The following is a 14084-nucleotide window of genomic DNA, read 5'->3' as shown; positions in this document are numbered from 1 at the left end:
AATATGAAGGTAACTTATTACAACAAACACGATTGATTTTTCGTATCCTATAATGAAAAATTTGTAGTTACATGTTTCACATAATATTAAATATTTACTGATAATTCTGTAATAACATGTTTGCAGCCAAATCTAATGTTTCTTTTATTTTCACTTGATAATTATATGTTTGCAGTTTCGTAACAAAAACGTAAAACATTTTGTATATCGAAATACGAAGAAATCCAGAAAATTCGATTTTTAAGACTTTATTATGAGAAACACTAAAATACTTATAATTGTGTAGGTTATGCTATGGCAAAATCATATTGATATTTTATTGGAATATATTCTTTAATGAAGAACTTAGAGAAGTTATAATTGAATAACCCATCCAAGCGCTTGATGCGACATTAAATAATACAAATTGAAAAAAATAAAATTTTTCACTAATATGGATAGTGCAATATAATTTTAAAATTGAATAAATTGTTTTAAAAACACTCTTAACTTTATAATTATTACCTGAGTATCGATAATTAATTTGTAATTCATATTCGGGGTCATCATTTCAATCAATGCAATCAAATAACACACCACCAAATACCGCATATTTTCATATTTCTCTCGCTACAGCAAGAATTAATCAGCTTGCGACTAATATTTAGAGATCTACTTACAACCTGGGTAGAGGAGCATGCAGTATTTTGTACCGTACATGTACGTATATACGTACTTATGTGTTACTATATAGTGTATAAGGCTAATTCCTTACTTGTGTGCACTTGTATGTTTATAAATGTGTATATTTCTCCCCCTACTTTTTTTTGTATTCGATCGATGATTAATACAGCGCATCTTGCCATTCGAATGTACATACCGAAGAACTATGTCGTTAAACCTTTATGAGAAATGTATGGTGTGAATAGAACTCATTTTTTATAGAAATCATAGTTGCATTTTGTTATTTGTTCTTTCGGCTCACGTTCACGTTTCACCTGTATCGTATCATATATTGTCCATCCTTCACTGTAAATATTGTAGTTCACCTAAAATCGATCAGTTACTTAAGGCTATATTCTCGACTACGAAGAAACTGGCAATTCTATTTTTTTGCTACAATACCTTCACTTTTGTATTTTATTCGGAGGAGTAGAAAATTTCTGAACTATACATTCAATAATACTTTTTTAATATGTTTAGTACTTTAATACTTAAATATAGCTTAAATATTTAATTATTTACGAATATTATAATTTATATTATAATTTATATTTATATTATAATTTTAAATACAGCCGATACGATGTAACTGTCGCCACGACTTTTCGGATACTAAATTTGTCAAAAAAATATTTTGGATAAAAGTTAATCAACTTTCAATCAGCTACAAATTGCGATATAAGAAATTTTCAACAAAAATTGTTTTTTTGACGAAAACTCAAGATTACCTTCAATATTTTGGAACGATGTTACGTATTTTTGAATCGATATTGTTGTAGCTAATGTTAAATTCAACAAGGTGAACAGCCTACTATATCACGACCTAGAAACAACATATCTAAACCTTGAAATATTGGCATACTCAAGGGAAATCTTATTGTTAAAAATTATTTTACGTCGACCAAATTGTACATTTCAAACTGGTGAGCTTCGAAAAGAAAAATGTTAGTCATACGCATATTACAAAAGGAGTATAAACAGCGCGTAAATTTAAACATACATTGTATAGTGTAAGAGTGCGGTCAATTATGATGAATATTCCAATTATGGTTTACAATTTTCTAACCACAATTCTGAACTATACAGTACTTTTGTTTTTTTTTTCTTTGTACTGATTACTGCTGCAATGCCGTCACAACGAATTTCTTGGCATGTTTTGCGACTACGCTGATGTTTATGCCCCTTTTGTGATATACGTATGATTAACATTTCTCTGTTTGAAACTCACCATTTTTGAAATGTGTAATTTGATTGAAATAAAATAATTTTTAACGATAACATTTCACGATTCATGGTTATTGCAAAGACAAAGTATAGTAGGTCGTTGAACTCGTCTTAACATCAGCTACGGGAGTATGGAATCAAAAGTACGTAATGTTGTCTAAGAAAATCAAGGTGGCCATGACTTCTTGTTGAAAAAAAACAATTTTTTTGTTAATTTCTTACATCGCAATATGCAGCTAATTGAGCGCTGATTAACTTTTATTCACAACGTTTTTTTGTCAAATTATCAGCAGTGCCTGAAAACTCGTGACGACAATTATATGGACAGCAATAGTATTTTAATTAATAATATTCTACTTTATGTAGTGCATTATTGAAAATTTTGAAAAAATTATATTTGGAAATTTGCATTTTTCGTTTACATAATGTACATAAGAGACAAATTTCTACTAATGAATAATGTAAAAATCAATTTTGTTAATAATATAAAATTCAATTTTATGTTACATAATTTTTTATTCTTTATATGTTTGAGGTAATATCGTACAAAATATGATATAAATCATATATATAATAAAATAAATCGATAGCCGGTTTCATAATTTCGACAAACAAAAGAAAAGATACAAAATAGTTATTCTAATCGTTCAATTCTAATAGTACGATATTTGTGTATAACTTTCTAATAAAATGTTTGCAACCAAACTTACTACTTTTTTTTTATATTAGTTTTGAAGTTATATGTTAGCAGTTTGTCGAGATTCATATATAATTTACGTATACGTTCAGGATTATATCTCAGTGGCCTTGAAAATTAATTGATTTTAGACAGACTGTAGTCATTATTCAACTCCAACCTGTCCCGATACCTATCGTTTACCTTCTCTCTTTTTTTATTCACTCTCGCGTCTATGTTCGCACTCGTGCACTTAGTTTATGTACATATGCATATTAGTTTTAGAGAAAATAAATGCACCTCACATGCGTGTGGCAACCTTGCTAATAGCTCACGTACATATCGTAGTACTATAGTTCATGTTATGGTGAGTACATTTTGTTTTTAACTCCATCAAGAAAAACTCGGGTCCGATATGTAATGTTCATTATCATCCTTCGAAAGTACATTCAATCAAAGAGAATAGTAATTTTTAACTTTTTCGTGGATACTAACGAAACCAAAGTTAAAATATTTCAGGACCACCAAAAAAAATATAGTAAATTATTCGAACACGTACAAAGACCTTTTATGAATGTGTTATGTGTAGTATACGAAACATTTCGAAATTTCATTTGCATTGCAATCAGTCCGAATTATTATGATTGCGTGGGCAAATATATATATATAAATATATATAATATATATATATATATTATATATATATATTATATATATATATATATATATATATATATATATTATATATATATATATAATATATATATATATATTATATATATATATATTATATATATATATATATATATTTACCCACGCAATCATAATAATTCGGACTGATATATATATATATGGTTTTTAATTATTTTTAATTTTAAATTATTACAATAATTGTGATATAAATATACACCTTATAATAATTTGAAGTACTCTCAGAACTATTTTTGGATGATAACATTTTTATAACCATAGGACGCGTACCACTAGTTGAAAACCGCTGAAACAGGTTATTCTAGTCTTGTTCTATCATTTTTTAAAATTAAATATGATGACATGGAAATTACGGAAGCTGCATTCTATATCGGACTTGAGTAATTGATCAATGAGCTACAGTTTTCTCGTGATTTTGCCGAATGCTTGCATATGTAAATGTATCTTTGTATCGTGCTTGCTTTGCTTTGATCTTACTAACGATAATGCTATTAATGAATTAATTTATCTTTTAATTTAGAGTCACTTATCATGGATTATCTAAAAAATTTAAATATCGTTTGTATTGACGTGAATATATAATATTAGTATGAAAATCGAGAAGATGAATTACGAAAATAATAGTTTTTTTGCAGTGAATCGAGACTGACGGTAATATTTATTAACGGCAAGATTTTGCAAAAATTTAGAAACAAATAATACGTGCAATTTGTGTAATAATTAGTATCAATTAAGCGAATGTCTAACAAGTAGCGTATACGATCTAATTCTATTTAAAGCTTAAGAAAGATCTTCTTAAGTTTTATTCAAATTAGCCAAATTACCTAAAAAACAACTTGAATATAAAATTTGTTATTTAGTTGATTTGGCCTATTCTTTCAAGTTTCCCTGCTGTTCTCTATTAAACAATTTTGTCTTCAAGTCATTTGTATTTCAATCACTAAGTCATTTAAATTATGAAAACGTGTTATTTTGCTTGACTTTACACATACTCTGCAGTTTGCAATGAAATTTTAATTCTTACAACCATTTCTTGACTTGAAGAAAACAATTCTTAGATAATGTGCAGTTTATCGTATAAATTATATTTATCATACATTTATACATACAGAACTTCGTCTATATGAATTAAACGAAATTGTAATTAATGCTTTATTAATTATACCTTTACCGATTGATATCTGGATATAAATTTTTACTATACGAAAAATCATAGATAGTAAGGAGAATCAGTAACCTATTATAGTAATTTCATTCATATAAACTCCTTGTCTCTCGATAAATTCATGCAAATGCAGTTTTACTATGATGTTATTCCTATTTCATCGTTTTCCTACATATCCTTCAGCGTAATTTTAGGTATTCATTTTTAATTACATGTACACGTACAGTAAGGATATTTATATTCATATGCCCCTAAGTGAAGAAACTTGATTTATATACATTGCATCTCATAAATATAATTTTTAATTCTGTACAACATGATAAAATCTAATTAAAACTATATAACTATAAATTAAAACTAACTATATAAGAAAGTCAAATAGTAAAAATTATTGAAAATTAGAAGATAATTAATAAAATATTCTGTTATGTTTGTTCTATTATGAAACGAATATAAATTAGATTTCAATCGCTTTTGTTTGTCTCAGTCGATAGAACTTATCCCTTAAAGAAAATGTGGAGAAGAAAGAAAAAAAAATTGTTTCTCAATACAACTTCAAACATTGCAAACTTCGTTCCTTATCACATTAATCACGACACACAAGAATTAAAAATTTTTTGACGATTTTATATCTATGAGACGCAGTGTATGTTATATGGATTATTTCTTTCGCGACAGATTTATACAGGCGAAGTTCTACTGTAATGTTATTCCTATTTCGTGTTTTTTCATTCATCTCCTCCATTTTAACTTGACTTTAAGTCAAATAACTTATCATGCGAAAAGTTTTTGAAGAATTGCGGCATAAAAATGTAAAATAATATCGAAAAAGCTTACATCTATACACAATGCTTTTTGTCTATACACAATTATTGTAGATACTTATATGTATAACTAAAATAAAATTCGCATGAAGTTTCAAATGCTTAATGATAAAAAAAAAAATACAAGCTTGAAATTAGATTACTCGAATTCAAATATTTTGAATAATTATTAATCTCAACTACAGCAAGGCGTTAATATCTGCAAAATTCTTATAATTAATCGTTAGATAATACAAAATTAAGCTAAATCTCAAATTGCATTGGTCACGAATAAGGGAAATGATTAATTATTTTGTTCCAGACAATACACTATTGGCAATAGACTCGGTGCCTTCTCATGGGATAGTCCAACCTCCACCTTATATTTCACCTCCTAAACTTGATGAACCTCAGAAGCAGAAAATCCAAGAGATCTTGAAGGCCCCTCCCACATGCCAGAAGATACAAACGTGTGATAAGCAACAGACGACTGTCAGCTATGGCCAACAGTCAGCTCATCCTCCGAATATTTACGCTCATGATATTCGACGAAATCTGTGCAACAGTAACGATAAATTTTTCGAACAGAGTAAAACATCACATTACAACGACTTGCAACACGACTGTGACCAACGTCAGATCGTGTATATGCGAAATGCCAGAAATCAGCAATACTATGCGTCTAGAAAAGACGTTAGTCGACAATTTTACACGCTACCATCGAGAAGATTACAGAGGGACGTCGAACCACCTCGAAGTGTCACGCCGGATATCACGAGGGGTCTTGGACGGAGTTCGTTGAGTACGATGCATGTGATTGCCAGGCATGGCCAGAAGGTAGAACAGGATCCTAATCGCCATGGCTCTCAGATGGAATTGAGTAAAAGAACACCAGAGATCATCGAAATGGAGAATAGATTAATGCAAAGTCAGGAGCAACAACAGATTGTGGATTTCAGAAATAGGTGGGTAACGGTTAATTGGGTAAATAGATGTGACAATACAGCAGAGTCTTAATTAGCGGAATGAAGAATTCACTGGAGATTAGCTCAGTTTGACACGTTATATTTGACATTCGACAATTGAACAAGAATAAGAATTGAAACGAATTCTTACATCTTTATTCACAAGTTTTTATTTTTGCCGAATACCGATACTTACCAAATAGTTTAGAATAAACAGTTTTCTCTCATACGAAAACAAAATTACTCGGTTATAATTATCGGAAACGGTCGATTATTTAAACGGTGTGTGTCATGCTTACTTCGGATAATTTCGAGATTCTACTATAAATGTGGCAACTAGTACGGAAAGTACAATAAATAAACAATAAATTTACTGCATAAATAGATTTCAAAGTGAATGTTATGATCAATGCAGGAAACACAATTTTCATGAATATCTTTATTTTCTATATTTTATATAGAAACTTTTATGTTTATTTTGTTATAATCTAAGAATAAAATATTTTTTATATTTCATAATATTTTTAAGTTTCTATATTTTTATAGAATCTTTTTAAGAGTGAATATTTGAAAATGTATATTTTCATTCATTATACACAATGAATGTGACATTATATTACGTGTGACATATTATAACGTTATATACGTTATATAGTTCATTAAAGAAGTAATTTATACGGAAGTAAAAAGGATATGAACTATCTGAATGAAATGACCAATACTAATATAATATTTCACTGTATTATTTTCTAAAAAACAAATTAGCAGATAATTTTTAACTTATATCGTGAAAGTAAATAAGAATAAGAAACGTATTGTTTAAAATTTGTTTTAAATTGTAAGGGAAATATGTAATATGATATAAACAATGTGAGATATAGCAATATTGTAAGAAACAGGAGTAAATTTTACTTTCATGACATGTTAAATTTATGAATCGCTTTTTAATGATGTCTTTTAAACATTTATTTAATTAATTATATATATATTTTATATGTACATATATACATATTTTATTCTATCTGCATTTTATATATTATATATATACGAACTATACATATGTACATATATGTAGTGATATATACGTATATGCAAACTTTTCCTGGTCTTTCGCATCTCAGCTCTTTTACAATATCATCCACCAAAGGATTGAAATAACGCAGTAATATTTCCCTAAATTTCCAAACGTATGTAGTAAATGTAAATAAGTTCGTAGTAAGTGTAACTTATCGATGTTCATAACAAAATAATTCAAAGATATCAAAAAGAAGCACTAAAAGGAATTCATTCTAAACTTGAATCTTCTTTTTCTTCACCCAGATTCGCAACACCATTAGGGCTAACAGCGCTTGGATATCGATTCTTTGCGTCCTCGCCTGTTCGTGATCCCGTTACGAAGTCTCCTAGTGCTGATGCGTTAAAGTACAATCCAATTTCTCCGATCGGGCACGGCTACGGCAATAGTTTCAAGTCGTCCACGCCGACTGGACGTAGTATGCCAACTGTTGCCGAACGTTTGGCTCAAACCGCCAATAACTCGTTGTCGATGCCCAACTCCGGAAGAAGCACTCCTGTTCAAAGTTCGTCTGGTCGAAGTACACCAACGAACTTGATCCTTTCGCCGACGAAGAGTACCATGTCCAACGAAGAACTGTTCGCTGCAATACATAAATCGAAGAAAAGGTTGAATATTAAGGAAGATAACGAAAATTCCTCTCCCTACGGATCGACCAATTCGTTGGTAAAGATGATATCTGGAAGTGGTAATAGCTGGAGTTCCGAATCACAAAAAACGTCGGTATGTAGAAATATGAAAAATTGTTTGATATGGTTGATATACAATATATATATTAAATTACCTGGAAGTTAAATCGATCAACTCCATTTCTTACCATTATAATTTCATTATATAAGTACACGATTAATATTCAATTTTCAGGAAACAAATTACTTTTTTTCAGAAGTTCATGTATTCCAAGACGATGAAAACTAAATTCTTTGTATTGGATAATGATATATATATATATGATATATAATGATATATATATATGATAATGATATATAATCATATATTCCATATATATATATATATATATATATATATATATATATATATATATATATATATATATTTAGTGATGACTATGATCTTATTACTCGTCGTTAATAAGGCCTGTTTACTAAAATTGACTCATTTATTGAGTCATATTGCGACATTTCTTCTCAGACATAGATGAAAAAAAGTTTTGCTAATCATTTTTTAAAATATTAAACTAGTCTGATGCACTTTGAGGATCATTGAAATTGCGGTTACAAGTTATAAAACAATTTCTTGGAAATACAATAATCTTACTTTTGAATCCAAAATATCTGTGCGATATAACAAGGATGCATAATATAGACAATACGTGAAAAGTATCGTTACCAAATTTATTTTCTCATATTTGATGTTTTTTCATTATGTTACAATAGTATTGTTTTACCCCAACGTTTTATAAGATGAATTGTTTATTCTAAAGATAAAGTTACGCACAACGCACGATTTAAGCTCTCAAAAAACTAAGTCAATATAATTAAACTACATATTAGAAAGTTACGTGTCACTTTTATTAAATCAATACACCCTATAAAAAAGTCACGGTATTACTGAGAATAGGAGCAACCTCGTTGGTTTCACTGACTTTTAAATATGTTGTCACGGTCAACATTTTGAACAACTTTTATTACATTTACATTTATATTTGTGACTATACATATAACCTGCGCACTGCTTAGCTGTAGCTTTTAGATATATGCTACTCTGGTTCAACCTATAATCCATTTATTTTTCTTCTTATTTAGTTTAGGTCGGGCTGCATAAAAACGCGACCGTCTATTATGAGAATGAAGTGTGATCGTAATTTAAACTTAATTAAAGTTTTCTGTGAATATCTCGGAGACCAAGGTGGAGCGGCGGTTTCATGCATCAGAAAAAGTTATTCAGAATGTTGATCTTGACAACATATTTCATTGAAATCAGTGAGATCGTTCTTATTCCTAATAATTATTACATCATCACATCGTATCTTTGTGTGCAATATATTCATTTACTAACATATGAATAAGTTGTAATAAAACATGTCATCCTGGTAAAATATCAAAACAACTGCAAAGGAGAAAATCGTTTAAATAGTTTCATTATTTTAAATAATTCTGTCACAAGATTGTTTTATTTTTAACGTCGCTCCTGATCATAGTCTTTTTGTCATAAAATACATTACGTTGGGGGTAAAATTCAGTAGAATTTTATTTTAACAACAACCTTGTTATAGAATGTATGAAAATTTTTTGACTGACTTTATCTATTTAATTATAATCGTCATAATTACCATATGTTCGTACTTTGTATGATTTTTACCAAAATTCGAATAGTAGAAATTTTTTAATTTACTATACGTGTTCCAATATCTGTATTGTTATTTTTAGCTTTCTTATTATGCAACTAATTTGTTGCTTTAGTTAAAATGTCCTATCTAATATTTTTTCTAAGATATGTTGAAATATTTGGAATTCTCTCCATGTTTTACCTTGGAAGTGATGTCGAGTTGTAATTCGTAGAAATTCGTAGAAATCGTATGGATTATTATGAACTAATAATTAAATATTTTTAATGAAATGATGCGAAACAAAGAAGGCATAAATAACAATACAAGTTTTCTGAAATGTTATGAAATAGTAGATAGAATGCTTTAACTAAGGAAGCCAGTGATATCAATAAAGATCAGTTCATCTCATTCATCCCATTTCAGGCAACACAAAACGTTCAACCATCCTCGCCCGCCACATCGCGACTGGACTTCAAAAGGCTGCTCCTTCAGCAGAGCGTGAAGACCGGGCCTGTAAGGGTCTCGGCGGCAGAGCAGTTGAAACTATCACGACAGCAGAACCAACAGCAGCAATCATCAAACGTCCAACAAACGACTTCGTTGGCCAAAGTCCTTAGTCCCCGCTCAGTCTGGAGGTTCCAAACGCCACGAACGGACGTACTGTCGTCTACGATAATCGAAGACACAGCTGCTGAGGAAAAGGCCATGAAACCATCTCCAGAGAATACTTCTCCCGTATTAAGACTGAACGTTAGGCGACAATTGGACCTCTGTAGCGATGAAAGCAATGAAGATTCCATCGTGTGTAACGACAGATTAAAATTCTCTAATATAGAATCTTCAGATACGAAAGCTCCTGATATAATAGAAACAGAATCTTCCAGTAAAAATGTACAAACAACAAACGCGCAACAAGCATTCACAAAGAATTCCACTGTGAATAACAATAATAATCGTGAGACCAGTGCTTCAGTTCCTTCATTTCCGAGTACTCTACCGTCCGTTTCAATTACTTCAGACACACATGCGCAAAGCAAGACTGCCAATTTCACGACTATCTCGTATCCTGTAAATTGTTCACAACTTACCCCTTCGTGTCAGCAAGCGATAAACGCTTTTGAGTCAAGAAGAATCAGCAATCAACTAGCTAGGGCCCAGTTCTTATCTGCTACATCGACCAATCAGGAACAACACGCTTATACGAAGAATATGTTCCGCGCGAGATCAGAGTCCCCTCAGAATCCTACAATGCAAAACGTCGCTCGTAGTCCTAGTGTTCCGACCCTGGAAACTGCTCTGTGATCGCAACATGCGTATTACGTGTTTGTGTTAGAAGTTTGAAATATTTTGGACTAGACTATATATATAAACCGTTCCTTTCTGTTAACCCTTTGCGTTTGGAAAGTATTTTAACATCTCTTTTTGTCAAGTCGATGATTAAAAATTTCAGAATTTATGAGAAAAAATGTATAATTGCTTTATTTACGTTTGCGTCAATTAAGAAATATTAATTAGTATCATTTATTCTTCAATATATTAATGTGTGTATACTATTGCCCGTAGTTCACGAAAAGCTTAATATACAATACTTAGGATAGATATAAATGAATGTTGTAATTACGAAACGAATTTGATATTTATTAACCACGTGTACTATAATGAAGACTAAATTATATTCTTTTCTGAAGATTTTATTAAATACGTATTTTATTAAAACTTATGTTAAAAGTTTGTAAGTGTCTTATGACTCACGGAAGGAAGTGTACATTTATATTTTATAGTGTCTTAAAAGTAATATTTTCTCAAATTGCCTAAATGATTACGCGAAATAATTATGGAATGAAAATTACTCCAAAATAGATAAATACAATGAAATTTTCTTTGAAACTTTTATTTAAAAAATCAAGATAATTATTGATTGTCTTATCGTTATTTGCAGACTTGATTTCTTGTTAAAGTGCTTGTAAAATTTACATAAGGAAGAACATATTTTTCAGAAGGAAGAACATATTTTTCAGAAGGAAGAACGTATTTTTAAATATAAAATTTGTGATTAATAATTTTGTGAACTGAATACATTTCAACTCATGATATTAAAACATTTGTAAGTGCAAAACGTTAATAGCATCTTTGGAATGTACCTACAATCAATAATTGGGTGATATCGTATTGTTCGTCGATTGTACTTCTGTTGCTAGATGCGAAACTTCATTAAATTTTTGGAGTTATTGTCGACTTAATCACGTTTTTCTATTGTTAAAGAATATTTTATCAATATACAAGTGTGATTGTTTAAGGTGTCATTGTCAACATTGTTAACATTATGATTTCTTCTGTCAATGTTATGCTAAAGTATTTCTTAAAACATTGTTATATATTATATTATTGAAACGAAAGTAGGATTGAAATTGAGATTAGCTGTAGAAAAAAATTATGTGCTTTTATAATCGAAATGTGTCTTTATTTTTAAAAAGTTGATAAAATCTTGATCATTCAAGTATTTCTCATTTCGATTAATATTTATTTCTTTTGTTCCGATTCTTTCCCATTTTGAGCATATCGATATAATGATTATTCTTGATGATTTTAATAGTCTAGTGATCATTTTCGATAATGATGATACAGTTAATATTTGGTGCAGCTAGAGTTCGAAATTTTATTTTCGCCAAGGGACGACTGGTTTTTGTAGTCAAAGTATCGTTTGAAATATCTCTAACGATGATAATGGTTTTTATAAATTTTGTAAGAGTAAAAGAATAATTTCAGTAATTTCTGTGTAATTTTTGTTAAAGTGAAACACGAAGAATACGTAATTTTGAGTAGAGCTCTTCGCTGCCATTGTATTCATATAGAAATTTGAATCATACAAAACTAAATTAAGTGATAATTTAATAATTATTTACCTATTTTATATAAATATACAAAAAAGAACACACAGAGATGTCTTAATTCGAAGTACTTCTGTAATCTATAGAAGTAAAAGTACCATTATTTTCTAAAGCTAATAGCATCGTTATACTTGTTTCTTATACTTCTGCAAGGGTATGTTTCATATATGTATCTGATTTATTATAACTTACATTAAATGAAAATTTCCCTGCAGATACGATTCAGAGCTATGACTAAAAACATAGAAACCAATTAATATAGGTTAATGCAAAAGTTCATTTGTTTCTGTAAATGAAGTTTCGAGTAAGGAAGAAAGTACTCATACTTCAATTTGTCTTAAGAAATATACTTTACTTTGCTATCATTTTGTCACATAGATCATATGGCACTGATAATTATTGCTATTCTTAATTTTTTGTTATTTGAAAAAAAAACATACACCTAATAGTGCGTTTAGAGTTTACATCGATCGAACAGATGCCCGCCCTTCTCCCACTCTAATAAAATTAAGAAATAAAAGTGGAAACGTGTATCTGTTCATGCTTTCTTGACGTACGCGTGCGAACATTTATGAAGATTGCACGTATACATCATGAAAGCACGAACAGATTATATATTTCTACTTTTATGTTTTTATTTTTCTAGAGTGGAAAATGATCGAGCATTCGTTCGCCTGGTGTAAATATACTATAATACTTTCCACACGACCGAATAAATGAGCAAACGAACTTTTACGTTGACTTAATGTAATAAGTGACCGTCCGTACTGCACTTGACTAAGAATTCCTTTGTTAGAAAAGTTAGAAAAAGGACAATAATTTATTAAAATCTATTAGTGTGATTTCAAATTTAAATTAGTATTATACAGTATTGGATAGCTTCATTGATGCGAAAATAGCACGTCGAAACATTGAAAGTTGAACAGAATCGCATAAGAATTGATAGAAATATTAGGTGAAGTAAAAAGTTCTGAGCGCTTTTTCGCTTTATTTCGACGATGAAATTAACATAGTCAAGATTATTCGATTTAGATTAAATATGCGCCGTTTTGTTCGATTACTTTTGTCCATTTTGAAGGCAATTTCATAATTCCGCGGTTGAAGAAGTCCTCGTCCCTATTGGTAAAAAACTTGACCAGCTCATTTTCACAAGCCTCTCTTGAGGCCAGTTTTGTACCATCAAGAAAATTTTGCAAAAACTTAAAAAGGTGATAATCGCTTGGTGCCAGGTCTGGACTGTACGGCGGATGCGATAGAACCTCCCAGCCAAGCTCTCGGAGCTTCTGACGCGTCGTTAAAGATGTGTGCGGCCTGGCGTTGTCTTGATGGAACACAACACCTTTCCTATTGGCCAATTCTGGCCGCTTCTGGTCGATCGCCTGCTTCAGTCTGGTCAGTTGTTGACAATAGAGGTCCGAATTAAGTGTTTGCCCCGATGGGAGCAGCTCATAATGGATGATTCCCTTCCAATCCCACCAAACACACAATAAAACCTTCTTGGCCGTTAATCCACGCTTGGCGATCGTTTGGGCCGGCCCACCGCGATTGGACCACGATCTTTTTCGGCTGTTGTTCTCGTATGTGA

General features: G+C 30.4%; 1 protein-coding gene across 1 annotated transcript in view; it reads left to right on the top strand.

Annotated features, from left to right (window-relative positions):
• The window catches only part of LOC117212824 (serine-rich adhesin for platelets), a 47376-nt gene extending 36045 nt beyond the window's left edge, over nucleotides 1–11331 (top strand). The window contains exons 8-10 of the mRNA XM_033457884.1: nucleotides 5604–6246; nucleotides 7567–8044; nucleotides 10035–11331. Of these exons, the coding sequence (XP_033313775.1) occupies nucleotides 5604–6246; nucleotides 7567–8044; nucleotides 10035–10913 (2000 nt within the window). The 3' untranslated portion in view covers nucleotides 10914–11331. The remainder of the gene's footprint in view (nucleotides 1–5603; nucleotides 6247–7566; nucleotides 8045–10034) is intronic.
• The last annotated feature ends 2753 nt before the right edge of the window (nucleotides 11332–14084 follow it).

The sequence above is a fragment of the Bombus bifarius genome, unplaced genomic scaffold (genome assembly GCF_011952205.1).
Source record: "Bombus bifarius isolate JDL3187 unplaced genomic scaffold, Bbif_JDL3187 scf7180000008381, whole genome shotgun sequence".
NCBI lineage: Eukaryota > Metazoa > Arthropoda > Insecta > Hymenoptera > Apidae > Bombus > Bombus bifarius.
This window is presented reverse-complemented; position numbering and strand designations above follow the sequence as displayed.